Source organism: Sceloporus undulatus, chromosome 4, assembly GCF_019175285.1.
Source record: "Sceloporus undulatus isolate JIND9_A2432 ecotype Alabama chromosome 4, SceUnd_v1.1, whole genome shotgun sequence".
Taxonomy (NCBI): Eukaryota; Metazoa; Chordata; class Lepidosauria; order Squamata; family Phrynosomatidae; genus Sceloporus; species Sceloporus undulatus.
In genome coordinates, this window is record NC_056525.1 from 151,193,598 (window position 1) to 151,217,445 (window position 23,848).

The following is a 23,848-nucleotide window of genomic DNA, read 5'->3' on the forward strand; positions in this document are numbered from 1 at the left end:
CTTAACAAATCAGTCCTATGCCAATTTAAGAGCTGAAGAAAACTGAGTTGATTTATAAATGGAAAGACCTGACCGTGCATTTATAAGAAGCATTGCAGCTGTTAAATTATTAGGGAATTGCTTTTCAGCTGGATGCCAGGTATTGCAAATCTTTTGTTGGCTGTTAAAGTGTATATAATGGCCCTGCACTGCACAAAATTCAAGCAGAATCCAGCCAGTTTAAATCCCATAGATTTTGAGCATTTGCTAAGGGAAAAATCCTGAACATAGAAGGGAGTAAGCCCCACTGAAGACAGACAGAAGGATATTATTCAAAGTAACTATAACTAGAACTGCACTGTAACTCTCTAGTTAAATTAAATGGTATTTAACATACTTAGGAACAACTGGGCCATGTGCTCCATGTTTATGGTTTGTGCAAAAAGGAAAGGAGATCAGAGGCAGCTGCTATGGGGCTGTGAATCCATTCCTGACTTTTGGACATTCTTCCAACAGAAGTGCCTCATTGCACAGGAGCTCTCCTGGTGCTCTTGAAAATAGGACCTAAGATCTTGGATAGCTCCTGAACAAAATGGAGAAACTGTGGGAAAAGTTGCCATTAAAAAAAACAACCAAGGGTATTTTTTCTGCCCTTGCAGCAGTCTTTGAACAGAACTTGCATATAATAATGTTGCAATATGAGTTGGAAGCTGACATTCTGAGTGGGGTTTTTTTTTTGCATCACAGGAGGAGTAAGGGATAGATAAAGAAAATCAATTTGAGAAATTGACCATTTAATATTTACATATTTTATTTACAAGAAATGATGAGTTTAAAAGGAATAACCTGAGAAATTATTGAAAAAATTAAGTCTGAGCTGCGACATATTCTTCTCTAAACCTTTCTCTTTTTAGAAGAGGCACATTGATTAAAATAAATGCCTTATGAAAAAATAATGATATTTTATAAAATAAACCAATAATTATCTCATAAAGCATTAAAATATTGGCAATAAGTGTTTTTATTTGGACAAGCCTAGGGCAGACTGCAGAATAATATATAGGAATAAGCAAGGCATTGTTTCAATGCAAGGGATATCTGACAGTACCTGTCACTACTTACATGCTCTCAGGGAAATTCTTTGAATAAGTCATAGACTGCTATGATAAAACCCTTCGCAACACCTTTAGGTATATTAAAACAAATATATCACAAGATTCTGTTATATTTATTGCTAGGGATGTCATCTAGGGAAAGAATCCCTTTGATTCAATCAAAAACAGTTTTGAAGGCAATATTAAAGGTCTTGGGTATATTTAAACAAATACTGAGATGACCTTAAATGCAATCACCTTTGAATGTCATATGAATTTCATAAGAATAGATGAAGTAGATTTTTTTAAGGCTATCACAATGCTGGAACATTAATGTATATATGGATTAGATCGTGGATGGATATATAAATCAATATAGTCAGTGCCTTGAAAAAAAAAGGGGGGGGGAACATCTTTCACTTTTGGAATATTTACCCAAGAGATATATATTTCAAGAAAAAAACATTTGAGAATTGTCATAACTAGGAATGAGAGACCTCTGTTTAAAAGAAAATGTTGAAAAAGCCAAATTACTTCCTTGCTCCAGATTTTATTACAGCTGGACAAAACAAAAGGTCTAGGTTATATTTTGAAGCAGATAGCTGGACGATGAAAGTTATTATTAATATTTTGAAAAATATATGCAGATAAGCAGTGCTATGTATGGTGGACAAGTGCTATAAAATGAGGGCAGAATACATACCCAGGATCTATGGGAAATATGAATATCGGCAAAGACAATAAGAAAAAACACACAACCTTATTTATTAGCAGCCCTTTAGAATTGTTCATATGTCTTTTTAAAAATCTACTGCGATCTAGTTGCAGTTATAATATATGCTTATGACTAAATTTGTTCTTGGCTCTAATGTTTACATCTTGAAATATTTAAAAAATGTAGACTGCAATCCTATGCTCACTCACCTGGGATTAAGTCCCAGTGAACTCAGCAGGACTTGTTTCTGGATAAACATATGTAGGATTGCATAGTCTGTTTCAAAGTATAAAAGATCTTTTATTTTACATATTAGTGGAAGTTAAATTGGCAAATATTGGTAAAATAATATAAACCATCATTTTAAAAAAAGGCAATCTTTTTGGGAATCCATTAGTCCAGTTGTTCTTTTGCTTTAGTCTCAAAATACTAACCGGGTATTTTAAAAGATAATCCATTATTTTTTTTATTATTTATATACCGCTATTCCAAAGATCATAGCGGTGAACAGCAAGTAAGCTAATTAGCAAGTAAGCTAATTTGCCCCCAACAGTCTGGGTACTCATTTTAGAAATCTTTGGTCCAAAACACACTGCAGAAATAATCCAGTTTGAGACCGGTTTAACTGCCCTGGCTCAGTGTGAGGGAATCCTGGGAACTGTAGTTTGTTGTGGCACTAGAGCTTTCAGACAGAAGAGGCTAAATTTCTCATAAAACTACAGTTCCCAGAATTCCCTTGTATTGATTAAGGGCAGTTAAAGCAGTCTCAAACTGATTATTTCTGAAGTGTGTTTTGGACATAGTTTTTAATGTTTTAAAATACAATTCCTCCTTTATTTCTTTAGCATACACATGATTAAACTTTACAAACATTAGTTTGGGTTTGATTGAGAACCCTTAATTTGGCATTATTTGCCATTATTGGTGATCATAGACTCTGTTTTTGCCATTGAATGCAGTGCCATGAAATAGGTGAAGCTGCTATCCCTCTGGACATAATTATCTATGCAGTATAAATATAGCAGGAAAAGTATTTCTCCAATTGCCACAGAACTTTAGAAAGAACAGAAATAGATAATGGAAAAATAGGTTTTCAGAGTCTGAACAACAAGCAAAGCTGGCCTAATTGTGCTCTTTATTACTTACTACCAATGCTGGAAATACTGGGCATACCTGAAAAGAAAAAACATAATTTGGTTAGGTGTGCACATACATCCATGACACTAAGAAATTTTACATTGTTGCACTGATAACAAAAGTAGGTCGCCATACACTAAGCATTAATGAACAGATCTAGCTAATATTAAGTGGTATTACAGTCCCTAAGTTCTTTAAGAGAATAAAATACATATTGATGAATGACTATAGGAAACAAAATGTGCTTAAGTGTGTATGAATCAAACTTTTTTTATTGATTTCAAGCAGATAATAATACTGATATTAATATAAAAACGTAATTAAAATATAATAATAAAAATGAATCTGTGCACCATAAAACACTTTGATCAGCTAGCTGTTGAGAATCCTTTGGCGTTTTCATTAGGTTAACATCATATACATAATCTTTTAGTTATTTGACATTTTCGTTATGATGTGTGTGTATGTACATGGGCATGCAATCAAGTTGTTCTTTCACATTATTTGCCTTATCCATTTTCCTTTGCTCAAGTCCAGGTAAGGTTGGGAAGCCATCTGTGAATAAGTGAGAATTTTGAACAAATTTTTAAACAGACTTTTGGACACTGAGATAGAGATTTTTATGTTCAAATGGTAGACTGTTCAAGACAATGTCCTAATGTTTGAACTGTTTGTCAAAGTACTAAGAATACTTGCAATTGATAACTATCATACCTGCTAGTATAATACTACAAAAATAATGGCCATGGAAGGTGTACAAGTTTTCATCCTAGATAACAAGAAAACTGAAATAGTCACAAAATTCCCATACCTTGGTTCAAACATTAATCAGAAAAGAGACTGCAGTCAAGAAATTAGAAGAAGGCTAGTACTGGGAAGGCCAGCTATGAAAGAAATAGACAAGATCCTAAAGATCAAGACATAACTCTGAGCACTAAAGTCAGGCTATTATAAGCCATTGTATTCCCCCTCACCATGTACTGTATGGACATGAGAGCTGGGCAGCGGAGAAATCAAACAGAAAGAAAATAAACTCTTTTGACATGTGGTGCTGGAGAAGAGTGCTGAGGATAACATGGATGGTCAAGAAGACAAACAAATGGGTTCTAGAACAGATCAAGCCTGAAATCTCCTGGAAGCTAGGATGAGTAAATTGAGATTGTTCTACTTGGCCCACACCATGAAAAGGCATGAATCATTAGAAAAGACAATAATGCTAGGTAATGCTAGGAAGAGGAAAGAGAGGGAAAATCAGATCCAGATGGATGGCCTCAGTCAGACAGGCTACAGGCATGAGCCTGCAGGACCTGAACAAAGCAGAGGAAGTCAGGGGTTCTTCATTTCTATCACTCCTATTTGGCTTTCTTATTTTACAGTTTAGCAGTGGCAACAGCAAACATTTCATTATGTCTAAGAAGGCCAGCTTCTGATGTTTAGTTTGTCTTGCAACATCTGCTGATAGAAATTGCATTGCTTCATTGTCTCTGAATCAACTTTTTATGCTGATAGACATTTCTGCTCTGTCCCCCTTACAATACACATTGGAAGCAATATGGCACACTACTTTTTATTTTTATTTATTTATTTTATTGGAACATGCTTCTGTTTACAGCAAGTGCAAAACATAGTTTTAGCTGGCACTGAAAATGCATGAGTAGTTTGCAAAAAGGAAAAGAGAAGATGTGATATTTAACTCCATGTATTTCAGTTCCTCATGTGGTGAGAACCATTGCACAAATAGAAATAAACCTCAGTGAAAATAGGACTAGCCTGGGAACACTGAAATAATTCACATATTTGTAGATGCTGTTTTAGCTTTTAAAAAGACTTGGCTGTGGGTTGCAAAAGACAAAAACCACTATCATCATCATCATCTCAACAGGAGGCCAATATCTTAAATATTACACATGCTGTACTCTCAGTAGCCATCTAAAATTGTTTATATTTTATTATTTATTATGATTAAAATGACAATGTTCAGAATCAAATTAATAAATTATACATACAATCAAGACAAAAAAAATAAACCTAACTGTGCTGCATTTTTATTTACAGGTTAAAGCTCACACAATTGCATCAGTGAAGAGATTTCTTCTGGACAATACAACCCTTATGCTTGTGGACTGCTTAGTTCTTCCAAGAATATTTACAATGCATAGTAAGCTTCTTATCAGAATATGTATGCACAAGGTGTTTTCTCATCAGTAGTCAAGTATGGTATATGCTTGCCCCTGAAAGAGTATCCTTTCTTTAGCTGAAAATACTGGGATCAGATAGAAAGTATGAACAGAAGTGAGGGGACTTGTTTGGGACTACGTGTGCAAGAGTAAACCTTCCAACATTTCACAGATGACAAGCAGGGCACATTTGGGCAAGCAAAATTTGGTCAAGATGTCAAAAGAACACACAAGCTAGAAGAGGCAGCAGCAATTTGGGCAATATTCTGCCCTCGTTTTCTCTGTCGGCTGAGTTAACTGAGTGCAAACTACTTCTGTACTTTGAATTCAGTTTGCAGCAATAGAAGTAAGCTGAGGACAAATGGGGAAAGGGGAAAGAGGAGAGAGAAACTGTATCATTTTAAAAGCAGCTGAAAAGCTAGGACAGCAGAGGATTATTTAGGCCTTTCCCTGTCAAATGTGGATAGTTGGAGGGTATATAAGATTAATTGGTTGGTAATTGTAGTTGCAAGAGCAAAACTGTGTATATTTAGATTCCAAAACTGAAAGATAAAATCACAGATGATACATCTTGGGTAGTCAGAGGGATATACTCAACATCCCATTGCCAAGTTTTCAGTCTTGCAGAGAACTTTCTCATCTTCTCTTCTTGAAGTGCTTTGTGTTCCACAATCTTCTTCAGGAGGGGTCTCCAATTCTGCAAAATAAGACTGGGGAAAAGTGGGACAGTGCAGCAGGGAGGTGTAATTCCCTGTTGGAAGACATCACTCTGTTTCAGGACTGCTGGATCTTTCCCATTTTACTTCTTCTCTCCTCCATGCGTTCAATCCTCTCCACCCCTGGTGGAAATCACAGTACCACAGATGTCTAAGGTGATCAATCCCACCTTTACTACTGTCTCTACCAATTAGCCTGACTATATAGATCGGATACACCCCAGACAAAGAGAGAATGGCATATGGAAGAAATTTACCAGTTTCCAATGGAACTGGTAGCTTTGTATGATCATTTTTGGGGTACATGCCCGCTCAACAACTAGCTGAAGAAAAGACTGCATGGCATGGAAAAATTTAGCCTTTGAGAATCTGGGCTCCAGCTCCCATAATGGAAAATGGTCAGGGAGGCTGGAAACTATATTTCAACAACATCTGGAGGGCCACAGATTCAATCCCCTCCTCTATAAGCTGTAGACTTCAAAAATTTGAATGTTACTTTTCAAAATGTAGTGGCAAACCAGAGATGTAGGAAAACGCGCATGCTCAGGAATTTTGCTACTCCTTCAGAAACAGATCAGGGTACCTCTACTTCTTAGAATTTCCTTTAATTTTGTGAAACATATCTTGCACAAGTTAAAGAGATCTGGTTATCACTATAGTAAAAGATTAAAGGTCTGAATAAATAAAGGACTCCATCACTAGTAAAAAAAATCTGGACACTTATGTAGAGAAAAAGAATTGTGTGATATTCCTCAATACAAGTAACCACTGAGAAATATAACCAAGATGGGTGCAGAAGAACTGTGTTTCTATGTGGAGCATCATTCAAGCTGAGTGAGGTCAGAAGCCTTTTTAAGGCCGTGAATTTTCTGCAGGGGGGGGGGGAATCCTGTGAATTTGCAAATGTATCTTGAACATAGCTTTAAAGTATTAACTCTGTGGTCCAAAGTGTTCCTTTTTTGAAAGTTAATGCTCTTACAAAATGTCCCTCCCCCACTTCTTTTTGAAGGTTTACTTCTCCCCCATTGCTTGGTTGGATTTTTATCATAATTTCATGGCCCCCACACTTCATGGTTTGTTACTTGGTCTATTACTTTCACATTAAACTTGATAAGGTCCTGCTTCCTGTGATACTCATTTTGGAGGTTTGATTCCTTGCAGCTGCTGCTTTGAAGTGTGAGATAACATTCGGAACGTGGCATATTGCTGCTGCTGCTGCTGCTGCGTGTGTGTATGTGTGTGTGTTTAAAGAAACTTTTCATTTAGCAGTGGCACATAACCCTGTTTCTTCAAAATAACTTTTCAGTGAATGGTTATTTCCAAGGCCAGCTTTTTTACTTTCATACAGGCTGGAACTGCAGACTTATAATAAAAGCAGCTAATAACTTTAACTCCCAAAAGAGACGATAGCTTATTCTTTGTTTGTTCTTTCCCCTTCCTCCTCTGAGGGATTTAGGTGTATAAGTCAAATTTGCAAGGATCCAAATTAATGTAAAGCTCACTTGCAGGCATGACAGAACAGATCTGTGTATTCACTGCTTTTTAGTACCCCTTTCTTCTCTTTATATACCACATCCTGTCCTCATTTTGGAGTCTATATTGTGCTGTTCTCAACACGATTAGAAGAAGGGACAAACGTATGAAAATGATTCAGCCCCAAAGCTAAATGTGTATGAGTCCTATTGATTTGAAAAAGAGAATGAAACAACAGGTTTAAAATCTGTCACTGACACTTTAAGGAGACTTCAAACTATAGGTGCAAATTGTCATCAAAGGCCCCATACAGACAGGCCAAAATAAAGCTGCTTCGGGCCACTTTGGAGGTATGCTATTTAAAAGATGTATGCCTACTAAGAGTCTGGAAGCTGCGCCAAAGCTGCACTCCAGTCCTTAGGACTGTATCATTTAAACAGCATACCTTCAAAGTGGCCCAAAGCAGCATTAATTTGGCCTGTCTGTATGGGGCCTCAGTCTCATGAGAAAGAATGAAAAGTTTCATTCCTCTCTCCACCCCTGAAGGACAAGATGTTGGGAAGTTTTTCTTTATTTTTCAGAAGTATTTGCATTTGAGAAGTGAATATTATATCTGTCTGATATTATTAAATATCAGAACAATATATGCTGTTTTTAGCTCTTTGGAGGAAGAACACTATATAGTCCAAAGAATGATACTGTTACTTTGGTATGTGCTACAATGCATGTGGTAGGAAGGAAATTTAGCCTCTGTGGTTGAAGTCTTTTACACTACCTATCTCAAATCTGGTACCTTCCAAATATGTTGGATTAGAACTCCCACATATCCACAGCTAAAAGGGGATCAAATTGGGAATGCTGGAGTTGAAGCTCAACATACCTGGATGGTATGAAATTGGGAAAGGTTCTCCTGCATATTGAGCTGGAAGTACTTACTTTGCACTTACTGGGACCTTTGAATAGATATGCAAAGTAAAAAGTCACACATAAACACGTCATAATTTTTATGTTGGTCTGTTTGAACAGGCTTGGGGTTTTAACATTTAGCCTATATTCCTATGCATACTTACCTTTATTTTGGGATAACCCCAATTGGACACAGTTGGAGTTATTTCTAAGGTTTTAGTGTTCCATGAAACCATAGTATCTTAAGTCAGCTTGTGCTTATGTCACAGGTTTTGTTAATATTGTTTTTCTACCACTGAATCCAAAACCTATTGTTGTGATGGCTGTCCTATTGGGCTGTTAAGTACTCACAGATATTTGCAGTGCCCTTAGGAATGGGAAGATATGAGCCTGCGCTCCAAGGTCGTCCCTGATAATTCTTCTTGCATTTTCCACAGTCTGGACCTGTTGTGTTGTGCTCACATTCGCATAACAATTTTTTGTTTTCTTCTCTGCAGCCGGTGGCATGAAGGTTGCACTTGCACCTAACAAAGGAAAAAGGCAAGGTGTTATGACAAGGAGAGATCTAATTTCAGTCTGTTTTTGCTCCAAATAAAATAAGAAGAATTTGCCTTTGGGAAGAAACATCTGAATGACAGCAACAGTGATAACAACAAATCCAACTATGCTCTTCTGGTTCTTGTTTGAACTTACTGTGGTTAACTGCTACCACCACCCCCAGAAGTGTTTCACATTACTTTCATGTATCAGTGATGTGAAAGTTGGATACAGCTGTACAAATTATCTCAAAACATCTATCATCTGGTGTCGTAAGCCCTGAAGTCAAATGAACAGCAACACATAGCAGAGAGGGTTTGTAAAAGTTATCTTTGGGAACTACAACTCCCAGAATCCCACAATCAGCATGGCCAATGTACTGTGTTCATGGTCAGTTGTAATACAAAACATGTTCTTTAACTTTTCTAGCCTATGGATATATCTCAATCCCATTAAGGGAAAATCTTCACAACAGATTTAATTGTCTGAGCTACAATTCCAGCTTCTTCAAAAGTTGAGGCAATTGGAGTGTGTGGGAGTGTGTGGGCATATGTAGGGCATGAATGCAAAGGAGATTAACCATAGAAAACCCTCAGTAACTCCCCAAGCTAGAGTTCCCAGGATTCTTTGTGGTAAGACATAATGGAGGAAAGAGTATTAAACTTATGTAGCCAATTTTCCTCCAAAAGCGGACATAATTTTTACAAAAATTTTAGACATTCTATATTATGTATGTTCATTCAGATTTAAAAGTAATTGCTGATCTCCCACCCAGGGGCAAAATGAAGTGGCTTCCAGCTGCTTTGAAGACAGGACATTTATGTGCTGCATGCCTTGCAAGTGGGTGAAAACCAAAATGAAGCTGCACTCCAGGGCTAAAAACCGGAGCAAAAAGAAGTCAGATACTCCAGCTTAGCTTAGAGAATGTGCATCTTCATGCCTGCATATAAATGTCATGATGCAAGTGTGAAGCTGTGGCAAAGAAAAAAAACTGCAATATATGCATTACAACATATATGATTCAGGCAGTCCAACAGGAGGTTATGAGGTGAAGGGGGCTGAAGGTGAATGGGGCCTCCAGGATTGGGCTTTACCAATGTATCACTGGCACTCTGATACACCAATCAGCTGTACTGTTGGAGGCATTGCTCTTGTGACTGTTCAAAGGAGTGGCCATTAAATACAACTGCATCTGGGTCAGATGTGGGAGGTAATTGGAGGTTGCAGGTGGTGTGTTTGTGCGATAGCGTTCATGCATACTGGGGAGGCAACAACAAAAAATCACCCAGCAGCACAGCTTGATGCCAGATTGTGTGGTTTGCCTGTGGGTGTTCAGCCCATTTTGAGAACAGGCTGTGTGGACAGCAGGAGTTCAACTCACTTTTGGAAAAAGCAGGATTGGGTCACTTTTTCCTGCCTGTCTGCTCTGGCCCTTAGTTAGGAGCATTAAATGTTTGGGCCGGAAGTTTTCTGACCGACCAAAATGGCACCCCTCAGCACTGAATGGGGACGGCTTGGTGCTGTGGAATGGAACAGGACCATTTTGAGGACAATTTGCTGTGTGATCAAATCCATTTTTCCCCCAGTCATGCATGGCCCTGAGAGTCCCATTCCCATAACGGGGAAAATAATGTGTGCGATAAGCTTCTAAGTAACATTTCTTGGTCTGACCCTACTCCTGCAAAAGCCCACAGCCACATCAAGGTCTGGTCTGTTGCTGTTTGGGGCATGGGAAGAATATTTCCAGGCCTCCCCACCAGCGAGGAAGGCTGTGACAAGGAACTGTATTGGAGTCCTGCTTCTGATAGCTGTAGCTTACTGGGGCAAGGAGGCTGGAAATGTCACCCTCCTGGTTCCCTGACCAGCAGCTCAGTGTGGCTGCTGGCTCCTAAGTTGGGCTGTGTGGGGGACATTTATGGTCATGGCTATAGAAGCATGATTGTGACTACATAGCCTTATTGAATACAGAGCAGTTACTGTATAAACTTTACGTTACAAATCCACCAACTGTAATTGAAACAGAAATATAGTACATAGTTGGGACAACTGTGGCCAGGATGCTCTCTATGTTTCTTGTTCAGTTTGCTGTCCAGGTGCTTAACTCTTGCCAGGCACTAATACTACTCCTGGGTATCTCCTATGTGTCCTTCTTATGGTTTCTGAATTTGAAACTGGACTTGGACTCACTTCAAATAAGCGAATCATTAAAACATATGACTCTTCTTTGTATAAGTAAGGCCTCTGACCACCCTATATCAAAGATATGTTTGTTGCATCAATATTCTGTCAAATATACACTTTTTGGGGAGGTGTATGGGATTTCCTCCAAAGCAGAATCTTCAAAGATCAAATCACACATTTCAACAGCCATCCATCTTTTTCCCCCTAACAGTTCACCTGTGCTTCAAACAGATACACACCAGAAGCTACCAACCATCATTGTCAATGCCAGGGTATTTTTAGTGTCTTACATTAAAACACGCAAAAAGCACTTGCTCCCATTTGAAAGCAACTGCTGAAAAGGCGGGCCCACGCCTTCGGTATGAAAGAATCACTTTACCCATATCATCATATAGAACGATGCCCTTTTGCCAGCCTGGAATAGGCTGGCAACCATTGGATTGAGTCAGCTGGAAAGAAGGATAATAAAATGGTACTAGCAGCCTGAACATTTCTTTCCTCCTACAGATTAGGAACTTTAAAAAAAAGGAGGAAAAAAAGGTTGCTAGTATGAACATATTTGAACTAGAGCTCTTTACACAATTTGGGAAGTTACTTTAAAAGTAATTAGTTATTCTCACAGCCAATGCCCCAATCAATTGTTTACCTATATAGTTACCATTTCTTACTTTCCTGCTCCTCCAAAATGACTAGGAGAGTGAAAAGCAAACCTCTCAATGCTAAATATATTTTAATCCCAACTAGCTTGTCATCTCAAGATTCAAAACAAAGCATAAGGCAGCAACACAGGGCACAGCATAGAATCATGATATTCTTTCATCACCATTCAGTAACCCCACACTACACAGAAGTAATATTTAACAGTTAATGCTATATCACAAAGGGAGTGACATTTTTCCAAATGAACTGGCAGTTGTAATGTAACTTTTCAAAGTTCTCTTTCCTCCAGACCAGCTTGCCACAACCAGCAACAGTTAAAACAAATTCAACAGTTGAAAGCAGCACAAAACATAAACACGAAGCAAAAATCAAGAAATCAAAACACATTCAGAAATATATGGCAGCTCCTGCTCAACTAATTTTCTAGATGTTACCAAGAACACATGGATTCAAATGTAATGAAGATAACTATGTCATGCTTCTTATCATCTCATAAACACCAAGCTTGATAGTAAATGTTGCTGCTTTTACATACAACAGGACCAGCCCAAGACATTTTGCTGCCTGAGGCAATAAAGCAACTTGCTCCCATCACCCATTGAAGTCAAGGTCCATAATGTTCAAAGCCAGACAAATTATTTTGACACAGGAGGGAGAAAAGTTGTTAAGTTTCTCTCCTTCACCCTTGGCAGTAAAAATACTATCACAACACATTTAATAACAATTTTTACTCTTCTGTGACATCTAAAATCTGCTGCTTGAGGCAACACTTCCCTCTGCCTAATGGTAGACAGATATGTTTTGATATATATCTATGTTTAGAATTAAACCATTCAATTTAAAACGGCAAGTGTTATGGTCAGTTTATTAACATGGGCTTCTGAAGTCAGTGAAAGACTGGGCTATTGTTGAGAAAAATGGGTGTAAAGTGTATAATTTCAAAACAAATTATTTGCCTTAATGTAGTTTTCCCCAACCTAGTGTGGTCCACAAGTGTTGGACTACAACTTCCATTATCCCCAGGGCATGTTGGAGGGCATATGGCTGAAGATGTCTATCTGAATGTATGCACCACAGCCTTGCAAATTACCCACTTTATATTATTACTAGCCTGACTGTTACAAACTTTGCTTGTGGGATCGTCTGGAGGCAATTTGTAACTGCTACAGGCAATTAAATGACTGGAAAATATGCAAGCCTAAAATGGAATATGGAATTCTTTTCATATAGTTACTCATTTTTGCAGAATAGATTAAATGGCACTGTATACAGGTTGAGTCTTCCTTATCCGAAATGCTTGGGACCATCAGGGTTCTGTATTTCAGCCCGATCTGGTGTAGCCAATGATGGTCCCAAGCATTTCGGATAAGGCCAATGATTTCAACAAGAAATGCTACAGGATATTAGGATTAAATTCTGCATGATCCCACTGTAAATATTGGGAGTGAACACTTAACTTGGATGAGTTTGCTCTGTCAAAACGATCTGAAAATATTTCAGTCTTACCTGTCTAAATTTCTCATTATTTTAATTTTGGACACTTCCAGGACAATGGGTAAAATAAAATTGTATCCTGCAATGGTACTCATTATTTCCATCTCAATGACATGACACAGAATACATATCAAACTCTCTAATTCGTCCCAAATCTATTATAATAACAATTCTTCCAGGAATTAAGGAGACTTTTGAAATGAGAAAAAAAATCTGCACAAAGGCATTGTGATTTCTTTCCAGTAGATGTCAGAAATGGTTTAAAATCATCGTCAAGTAGATGCTGGAAAGGTGCCCAGGTATTTAGCAGCTCTGGTTGATTATTTTCCTTAATGATTTGACATTTGTTGGTTGGAAAGAACATTCTTCTGTGGGCATTTGTCACCCGTTCTATGGAGTGACTAGTAATTAGAGCCAACCAGCACAAGGAATGGGCAAGATGATTTTTTAAAAAGCTAGTGCAAATGAACAGCTGCCAAAGCTGGTTTCCATTTGAGGGAAACCTGACCTGAAGCAAGTGGCAATCCGCAAATATATCCCTAGGGGAAAGCAAACTTCTGGTAGCTTCAAGAAATCCAGAATAATGGTAAAGAGAATTGGTAGCCAGGCAGAGATTGTATACAATTCTTCTGCCGTGAAATCTAATCACATTCTCTGAGTGGATGCAATTTACATAATAGCTCGCTCTAGCAGCAAATATTAACAATCCTTTTAATTAAAATTGGCAGGGGAAAAAAATCTTCTCAATAAGGCTATAAACAAGGCTCTGCAAAGTGTTAGAGGTGTTTGACTTCTGTTTTTCTCACAGACTTCTATGGCTGATTCTTTTAAAAATAGAAGCAAATATGCTACATAGTCATTCAGTTCCATTAAAATACAAACGGAACAAGAAAGTGTAGTCTGAATTAGTGAGGAATGAAACCTTGAGAAAACAGGTTTTATAGGTTCTTAAGAATGAGGAATCAGTGTCAACTACATGGCATTATGTCAACAGAAACACAGACCAAATCAAATAGTGTTGTCTCCCAGTCTTGCTGTACCATCCAGACACCACCTTCTGCCTGCATTTATGTATAGGAGTCCAAGGACACTTAGGTTGCCTTGGCCTATGGTCTACATCAAGATGATCCCTTTAGCTGTTCTGGACTGCCTTGCTGGAACGGCACTGGGGGCACCACATTGCAGTGCTTCATATTGTTCTCAAAAGGTGGTTCTGGCATCACTACAGCATATGGCACTCTGCAGGATTCTATCCTGCTTCCCGTATTATTCAGTACCTTCATGGACACTTGGAGACGTTGTTCAGAGTTTTAGACTGAGATGTTACCACTATACTGACGATACTCAGCTCTAAAACTGAATGCTCTTGAACATTGCCTGGTTTTGATAATTAGTTGGATATGGGAGAATAAGCTGAAATTAAACAAGAAGAAGGTGCTGCTGGTTAGGAGAAAACTTGGCTTGGGAATTTAGATCCAACGTACTCTAGGATGGATCTCCCTGAAATATGTATTTATTTATTTTTATTTATTTTATTTATTTACATCCTGCCTTACTCTCAGCAAAGGATGCAAGGTAGCATACGGCATTGTAAAATCACAATATATACATTTTTTCAAAAAAAAAAAAAACCTATTAATATAGATGTTAAAACACAATTGAACTAAATTTCTATTTTTTAAAAAGAAGTTACAACAGCATTAAAACAAGGTGGTCTCTTCCAACTCTATGATTCTAAAACCCATTAGACATAATAAAATAGCATTACACTTTCCCATTAAAAGCTTTATCTGTCGCAACACAATAAAAATAAAACCTTCCTTAAATAAAAAGGTCTTTCCTTGCCAGTAGAAAAAAAGCGGGGGGGGGGGAATAGCCTTCCTAGGGAAGGGAACTGCACAACTTGGGAGCTGCCACTGAGAAGGTTCTCTCCTGTCCTCACCAGATGTGCCTGGGACTGAGAGAAAGCCTTGCCCTGCAGATCTTAGAGTATGAGCAGGCTCATATAGGGAGATAAAGGCCTGTTACAGACAGCCAAAATAAAGCTGCTTCGAGTCACAGTGGAGGTATGGTGTTTCAATAATGCATGCGTCCTAAGAGCCCAGAAGTCGCACCAAAGCCACACTCCAGTCCTTAGGGCTGGAATGTGGCTTTGGTGCGACTTCTGGACGTGCATCATTGAAACACCATACCACCACTGTGTCTCGAAGCAGCTTTATTTTGGCTCTCTGTAACAGGCCAAGGTTTTTCAAATAGCCTGGAGCCAAGCCACGTAGGGCTTTAAAGGTCAAAGCCAGTGTGCAGAATTCTACCTGGAAACAGATCATCAGTTGGTCAAGTTGTTTCAGAAAGAAGGTTGTATGATCCCTATAACCTGCCCCAGTCAGCAACCTGGCTGCAGCATTTTGGACCTGATAAAGTTTCCAAAGAGTTTCCAAAGGCAGCCACTTGCAGAATGTGTTACAGTAATCCATATGGGATGTAATCAAGCCATGTGTCACCATAGCCAGAGTTTGTAGTAGGAAGGAACATTTTTTTCTGTGTTAAAAACACATCCCTGTGTAGAAATCATATTCCTGTCCAGAAATAATGAATTTTCTGTGCAGAAAATACATTTCCATGTGTGTATTTCTAACAAATATTTCTCAAAGTGAAAAGAATCTTTAAGTAGCATTATGGCTGTCTATCTTCTTCCTGATTGGGACTGCTACCATACTGCAGTATTAATGCAGTTTGACACTACTTTAATTGCATGGCTCCATTCAATGGAATCTTAGGATTTGTAGTTTGTTGTGGCAGCAGTGTTCTCTGACAAAGAAGGCTAAATTAGAAATCCCTGCATTCCATAGCATTGAGCTGTTAAAGCCATGTCAAGCTGCATTAATTCTGCAGTCTCCTATCTTGACTGAGAAATGGACAGCAGACAGATATTCTTTGCTCTAGATCAGGGGTTTTCAACCTGGGGGTCGTGACCCCTTTAGGGGTCGCTCGACCCTTTCTCAGAGGTCACCAGGTTGGGAATCCCCTGCCTCCCCCCTCCCCGTGGGTGCCAGCACTGGCGCAGGCACCACGCGAGGAAAAGGGGACTGGGACATATCTGCCTCCTCTTCCCTTCTCCCTGCAGGTGCCGGGCCTCCCTCCTCCTCCCCTTCTCTCCATGGCTGCCAGACAACCGCAGGGAGAAGGGGATGGGGATGGGCCTCCCTCCTCCTCCCCTTCTCTCTGTGGCTGCCAGACAACTACTGGGAGAAGGAGATGGGGACGGGCCTGCCTCTTCTTCCATCTCTCCATAGCCGCCAGGCACCCGCGGGGAGAAGGAGATGGGATCAGGCCTCCCTCCTGCTCCCCTTCTCTCCAGTTGCCAGAAAACCGTCAGGAGGAGGGGACGTGGACAGGCTTCCCTCCTCCTCCCCTTCTCTCCATGGCTGCCAGACAACTGCTGCGAGAAGGGGAAGGGGACGGGCCTCCCTCCTTCTCCCTGTTCTCTCCGCAGCTGCCAGACAACTGTGGGGAGAGGGGGATGGGGACAGGACTGCAAGCCCCAGCAGCCTTTGCAGCAGGAAGTCCCGCCCCTTCTCCTCCGGTGGCCTCCCTAATTGTTGGCAGGCCAGGAAGGGGCGGGACTTCCAGCTGAAAAGCCCGATGGGGCTTGTAGGCGGCCTAAAGTCCCGCCCCTCCCTGGCCTCCCAACCAATCAGGGAGTCCACGGGCGGGACTTTCATCCGCAGTGGGGGTCACGGCCCAACAAAGGTTGGGAACTGCTGCCCTAGATTGTTAGAAAATCATAGAATCGTAGACTTGGAACGGACCACAAGGGCCATCCAGTCCAACACCCTGCCATGCAGGAATACACAATCAAATCACCCCTGAAAAATGGTGTTTAAAAACTTCCAAAGAAGGAGACTCCACCATACTTTGGGGGAGTGTGTTCCACTGTCAAACAGCTCTTCCTGTAAGGAAGTTCTTCCTAATGTTTAGGTGGAACCTGTTTGCCTCAGATGCTGCTGCAAATAACCACACATAACAACAAGTTTGGAAGAAAGGCCACAACTTTATTAGCAAGCAATTGGTAAGGGTTGGCACCAAGTATGAGGTCAGGATCTGCAAAATCAAACAACCCCATGTTTGTCTGATTATCCAAAAACCTGGCACCCACCAGGCGCTTGAGATGACCTAGGGGCTAAGGAACACAACTTGACCACAAAACATGCCATGCGTTCACATATTCACTAAGCCCCTAGTCACCGGGAGGCGTTCCCGCGTTATGGCCCCTGCAATGGCCATACGCCTGCCCTATTCGCCCCCGGGTACCTATTGACTCCCAACCAGAGCTCCATAGCCCTGGTACCACACCGTGCAGATCCTGGCCTATGCTGCCGCCCCAAGTTGTGACAAAAAACCCACAAAACAGCAGAGGGTGGGCTGGGGAAACTGCTCCTGTCTTCCTCCCTTCCTAGCTTGGCTCCGCACCGTGTGAAGCCAAGCGCCGACTGGGGGACGGGGCCTACAGCACGGCCTTATATAGGCCTAAGCCCCGCCCCCACAACATGTGCTGCGGAACTCCTTCTCCAAGGCAGCCCAACCAATGGGCTGCCCTGGAGGACCAGAAGCTCTGCACCACTGAGCCCGACTCCCAGAGCGTCACGGGGTGGAAGGACTGCCCCTTCTGCCCCACGCACCAATAGGGAGCTGGGGCAAGCCCCAGTGCATACTGGGGCTTGTCGTTTTTGCTGCCCCTAGCGGCAAAACAGTCTGCCCGGCTAGCGGTGACTGTTTTTTTCCTGTAGTTTTCCTGTAGTACTCTAGATTTCAAGATGGCAGCAACAGTTAGGAATGCATTTGCACAGCCCATTTCAGTGTATCAGCAGAAACTTCTCCTGAGTCAATCTGGCTTGCTAACAGTCACCTTTGCGTGAAGTCAAAGGCTTTATTTTTTTTAAGTCACCCTTGCCTTAGTTATACCACATATATACTACTGCAATACATTTGCTGGTTTTAACATTTAGAGTCTCAAATGATTTGGTGTTTGCCTTTCTAAGGCCTGTTACAGACAGCCAAAATAAAGCTGCTTCGAGTCACAGTGGAGGTATGGTATTTCAATGATGCATGCGTCCTAAGAGTCCAGAAGTCGCACCAAAGCCACGCTCTAGCCCTAAGGACTGGAGCGTGGCTTTGGTGTGGCCTCTGGACTCTTAGGACGCATGCATCATTGAAACACCATACCTCTACTGTGACTCGAAGCAGCTTTATTTTGGCTGTCTGTAACAGGCCTAAGGGACTATCCATTTTGCAAGTAGGCCCTTGCAACTAGAGACATTATTGACTATTCCTCATAGAGGTCAATTTGACAGGGATGGAGGAGATAGTGTTCTTTCATGTTGCCCCCCAGTCTGTGAAATGTACTCCTCTTGGACTGGTGATTAAGTTCTGACTATACTGGTGCAAAGGCACATCCCCCTCACAGCCAATTATGAACTGTTTTGTGTATTATAATTATTTTCATGGTTCTGTTGTTTCAAATTGCTTTTAATGATGCTTGTTAGCCACCCTGAGAGCTATTTTTAGTAGAAAGCTGTGATAAAAATGCAAGAAACAACAAACAAAAAAAGCAACACGGCTTATTGCCCACAGAAAAGCAGGCAGTATGGGAAAAGGCCAGGCCCTTCTACTTGAGGTACTAGCTTTCCCTGCAAAGGAAAAAAATCTGACATGGGGAAGCATTCAGATATGCCATCCTCTGAAGTGCTAGTCTGTATAGACTTGAGAAGAATGTCCTACATGCTTTCTCTGCAGCTTTGAATAAGCTTTTATTGAAGTGAAATATTGCTAGCCTTCAGATTCCCTATCACTCTCTTCTTTACTGAACTATAGATCCTGTACAGCTTTAATGTGCCATGGCATTTTTGTTCAGTCAGCCCTCCCTTTTGTTCACTCCACAGAGCTTTTAAAGAGCAGATTTATTTGTTCAAAAAGAAAAATTCACCATGCCTACTTGTTTGATGCCTATCATTGGAGTTACCAACAGCAAATTCAAAAATGAAAGGACATAAGGATTTGCAAGGGCTGGGTTACGGAGTTCTTGAATATTCTGAAATAGTTGGCCAGAATTCGTGTTCAACTATTCATAAAGTATCACTGGAGGAATAAATTTTTAGTGGCAAGTTAGGAAAGACCACCATCACAGGCTGTAACTCACTTGTACAGTACGTACTTTGCCTAGAAAAGCGCCTCATGCCAGCCTCTGAGAATACCAGGTGAACAGCAGAAAAGACTGGAAAGAACACTGGCCATTAAAAGCTGGCAGAGAACCTCCTTAAAAACAGTTTGCAATAGAAGAAAATAGTTTGATATGTTCCAGTAGTACCAGAGACTTACTAACTTCCTTTCTTCCTCTTTACCATGTGGTTTGGAAGTGTTGTTGTCGTGTGCCGTCAAGTCATTTTGACTTATGGCAACCCTAATTTGAATTTATAATCGGATGTTCTTAGCAAAATTTGTTCAAAGGAGGTTTGCCACTGCCTTTTCCTGAGGCTGAGAGTGTGTGCCTTCCCCAAGGTCACCCAGTGGGCTTGGTGGCTAAGCAGGGAATCTGGTCTCCAGAGTTATAGTCCAACACTGAGACCACTGTGCCACACTTGCTCTCAGTTTGGAACTACAAATGGGATAAATTAGAGCTAGCATATTTGCTGTGTCCACATTCCTGATCCCTAAAAGATTAGCAGAAGTTTTAAATTACTGCAATGCTACAAATATGGGGACTGAAAGCAAATTTTTATTTAGGTGCAATGCCTTCATTATGCCCCCCACCCAGCGACACCCTTTCATGTTACAGTGGACCCTTGTTATACGCTGGGGTTTGGTTCCAAGATCCCCCATGTATAACAAAATCCGTGTATGCTCAAGTCCCATTAAATACAATGACATAGCAAAATGATGTCCCTTATAAAAATGGAATATCAAAGTAAATTTATACTTTGTTGGAACATTTTCAAACCGTGTATGCTTGAATCCGTGTATAAAAAATCCGTGTATAAGAAGGGCCGACTGTATAATGATAACTAGCATGAACATCGCAGATCTAAATAATACTTGAGAAAGCTTTATTTAATAATCACATATAGCTCCCTAAGCGGTTTACAAAGCGTAAATTAATTGCTGCCATCAATTTGAATACTAATTTTAGCGACCTCAGAAGGATGCAAGCCTGAGTCGACCCTGAGCCCCTGGCTGGTATTGAACTTGCAACCTTATGGTTTGTGAGTGTGTGGCTGCAGTACAGCCATGTAACCACTGCACCACCAGGGATCTTCTTGGGCTCATACTCTACTTTCTGTATACACAGCAGATCCTTTCCGGGGGGAAACGGATACAATGCATGATCGGGAGTTCCATGAATCCTCTATGTTTGGACATGCCAGTCCAAGACTGTTTGCTACCTGACACCAGCCTCTCTGTTCCCCATATTGAGGTCAACTGAACTGGCAGGACAGGACAGCAGGCTAACTTGTGGGATGAAGCACAGACTACATGAGATACACATTTCTATCCTTCAACAGCTTACTGCTGTTCCACCTTCCCTCACATCTGATACTTCTTGAGGTAACTGCCTCACTCTTCCTAATGGTAGTCTTATTGGGACCTTTCTAATTCCCAACATGGTCAAGACAAATTGGGGGGGGGGGGGGGAATCCAGGGGTTGTAGATGCATCAAACCAAGATACCATGTGTGTCACTTTGTTTTTGACTTCACAACAGTAGTCAAGCTGAGCTGATGCAGTGAAAATGATGATGAATCCTGGAGCTGTGAAGTGTGCATCTATCAAGCTGAATGGATGATATCATTTGATGAGTGAATGTGTCTATACATTTTTGTCTGGGAAGGTCTGGAGACTGTCCACATATCTGCATAATCCCCTTTCAGTACAGATAATCCAATGTTGGAGACTGTAACTGCCTACAGTTAGTTTCTCCCTCCTCCAAACTTTCATGCGCTGTCCCAGCATTATCATGTTCCTGCACTGAGCATCAATATACTGTTTGGCCAGTCTACACATTAATCAATACTGACATTTGTGCTCATTTTCCAGCACTCCTTAAAGACAATGCATATTGACTGGGAAATATGAAAAATTTTCAGTTCAAGCTGTTTGTTTGCACATGCACTCTACATCTCCTTATCAATGTGGACATCTCTCATATATGTGTGTGTGTGTGTGTGTACTTAAAAAATTAGGTTGAGTTTCACAGAAAAGTGAGGTTTTTTCCCCCAGTTAGCCTTAAAGAAATGGAGAATAAAACATAATCCTTATAATTAAACTATAAAAGAAGTTAGAACATTTACAAAGCTAACATTGCTTTTTTAAAGCTAGCACCAGAATTAAATGGATTTTTAAAAAATCCACGTATTTACAAGTGACTAAGTAGCCCAAAAGAGATTACTTAGGAAGGAATTGCATAACTGGGGAACCACAGCTATTAAGACTCTGATTTTAGTGCTTGCCAATGCAGCTATGAACATTCAATAGCAATATTCCAATTAAATACAACAGCCGCAAACATCTTTACAGAAAATCGATGACCTAGGGACAGGTTTGCAAACTCTGGTGGGCGCAACCAGGAACGCCCAAGACTAATTTTCAACCAGCAGCTTTCTTTTACCTCACTTTGCAAAGAGATCTTGTAGCATCTTTGACACTAACTGAAAGAAAGAATCTGATAGCATCAGCCTTCATATACCTCAGCTAAATTCATCAAATGCATGCATCTGAGAAACTAGACTCAAGTCTACGAAAGCTCATGCGAAAATTTCCATTCTTTCAGTTAGTCTCAAAGGTGTTGCAAGATCTTTTTGCATACTGATTTCACAGGCTAGCACAACTATGTCTTTCAATTTTACTATTCATCCAGTTCATTATCCTTCCAGGGAGGAAACTATTTGGAAGACCAATGTTTGCTTATTAATGTGGTTTTAGAATGTCGTCATCCCCACTCCCAGAGAAAAAAAGAAAAGACAAAAAAGACAAAGACAAAAAAGGCCAACAGCAGCGGGGAAAGAGTAAAGTGACCCTGTGACTGGGGTAAACATGTGAATTTTTTGTTGTTTTATTAACTCTCATGAAAAGGAGAAGTACTAATGTCTCAGCAATGGTGAAATACTTTCTGATACTGCTGATGAGAGCTTTCATCTTTGAAAGAACAGATTTTACACAAATAGGAGAGTGATTTCATTGCAAACTATGATCATTGGTTCCTTGATGTGTAGATTTTTAGAAATTAAAAAAAAAATGGATTTCTGAGTCTTTTTTCAGCTAGTCAGTCCTTATGTTCTTGCTGTGTGTGTGTGTGTGTAGAGGGGTAGGTGTGTGTACAGTTGTGCTAGCTTCACAAATGAGATGAGATTTCTGTAAAGAATTTCTGTGCAAATGACAAAAGTTGAAAAATATGGAAATTCTGGAAGTGGCAATTTCTCAATGGGTTATCTCAATATGTTGGGACTGCTTCTTTTGTCACAAATGAGAAATTTTGCAAACATTCTCCACATCACTTGCTAATGCTGGTAGGCAGCACAGATTCCCTTCGATATCAATGGACAGACAGAAATAATTCTTTAGAGGCAGATATTACTGCATATGCAGAATTCTCTTGCTGTTTGTTGCTGTTGTTGTTGTTGTTGAGAGTTCACTGTTTTGGTGATCACAGTATCTCTTTGACCTTAGATTCCATGCAACTTAGCAAGAGATTCACTCTTCAAGAGATAATAGAAGACAGCAATGACATTTTGTGCTGCATACTGAACAGCATTGCTTTCTGAATTGTGGGATTCTCTATATCTTTATCAATCTAGTGAGATGCAATTGAACTACTCCAGTAAATTCTGTGCATGTCACTGTGATAGAATTCATTCCAAAGATTTAAAAAAAGGAAAAGAAAAAAAGACTTGTGCACTGGGAGAGAAGGATGCATAATGAATAGAGAAGGGAAGCTGATGGATGCTTAGCTCATCTGAGAAATACCCAAGCAACAATGGGCTAGGGAATGTTTGAAGAGAGCACACACGAAAGGGAAAATTTTAGAATTGTGCATCTGAAATGTAAGCACGCTGAACTAAAAACTCAGGATACACCTATCAGTTTATTTTGAAAATGAAACCACATTCTGCTATTACTTGGTCTAATTCCCTGGAGGTCTTTAAACAAAGGCTGGATGGCCATCTGTTGGGGATGCTTTGATTGTGAGTTCCTGCATGGCAGAGGGTTGGACTGGATGGCCCTTGTTGTCTCTTCCATCTCTATGGTTCTATGATTCTATAATTAAATTAATCAGCTCGGCCATTTACATGGACATTTTGGTTTGCTTGTATTTTGGAAACTTTATTTAAACTTGATCCCACTTCACATATTTTTGAATACAGCCTCCCTCCTAGTTTGAATTTCAAGTAACTGCTTTGCTCAGAAGTATAGTACTGGTACCTATATATGTGAAGAAATATTGTAGTGACAGACAGTCATAAGAATACAAATTCTTATAATTTGTAATTTTACTTTCCAAATGATTCCTACATCTCTGCTAACTAAATGGAAGTCTAGAGACCCAATCCTGCCTGGAGTCAAGGGACTTTTAGCACTTTCAAATTAGTCTGAATATTAAAGAGAAGTGGAATGAACCAGAGAAGAAAAAGAAAAGCACTAGGGGATTAACTGTACTAGACAAATTGAATGAAGCTAGGAAAGTAGCCTTCATTTTGGGAGGTAAGTCTTGAAAAAAATGGAAATAGGAAAA

The 23,848-nt window shown here is 40.1% G+C and overlaps 1 protein-coding gene across 9 annotated transcripts in view; it reads right to left on the reverse strand.

Annotated features, from left to right (window-relative positions):
- The window catches only part of NTNG1 (netrin G1), a 307,304-nt gene that overhangs the window by 89,187 nt on the left and 194,269 nt on the right, over positions 1-23,848 (reverse strand). For all 9 annotated transcript variants that reach the window (XM_042465425.1, XM_042465423.1, XM_042465419.1 and 6 more), the window contains exons 4-5: positions 8,549-8,721; positions 2,935-2,961 (exon numbers count right to left, since the gene is read on the reverse strand). In XM_042465425.1, coding sequence (XP_042321359.1) covers positions 2,935-2,961; positions 8,549-8,721 — 200 coding nt within the window. The remainder of the gene's footprint in view (positions 1-2,934; positions 2,962-8,548; positions 8,722-23,848) is intronic.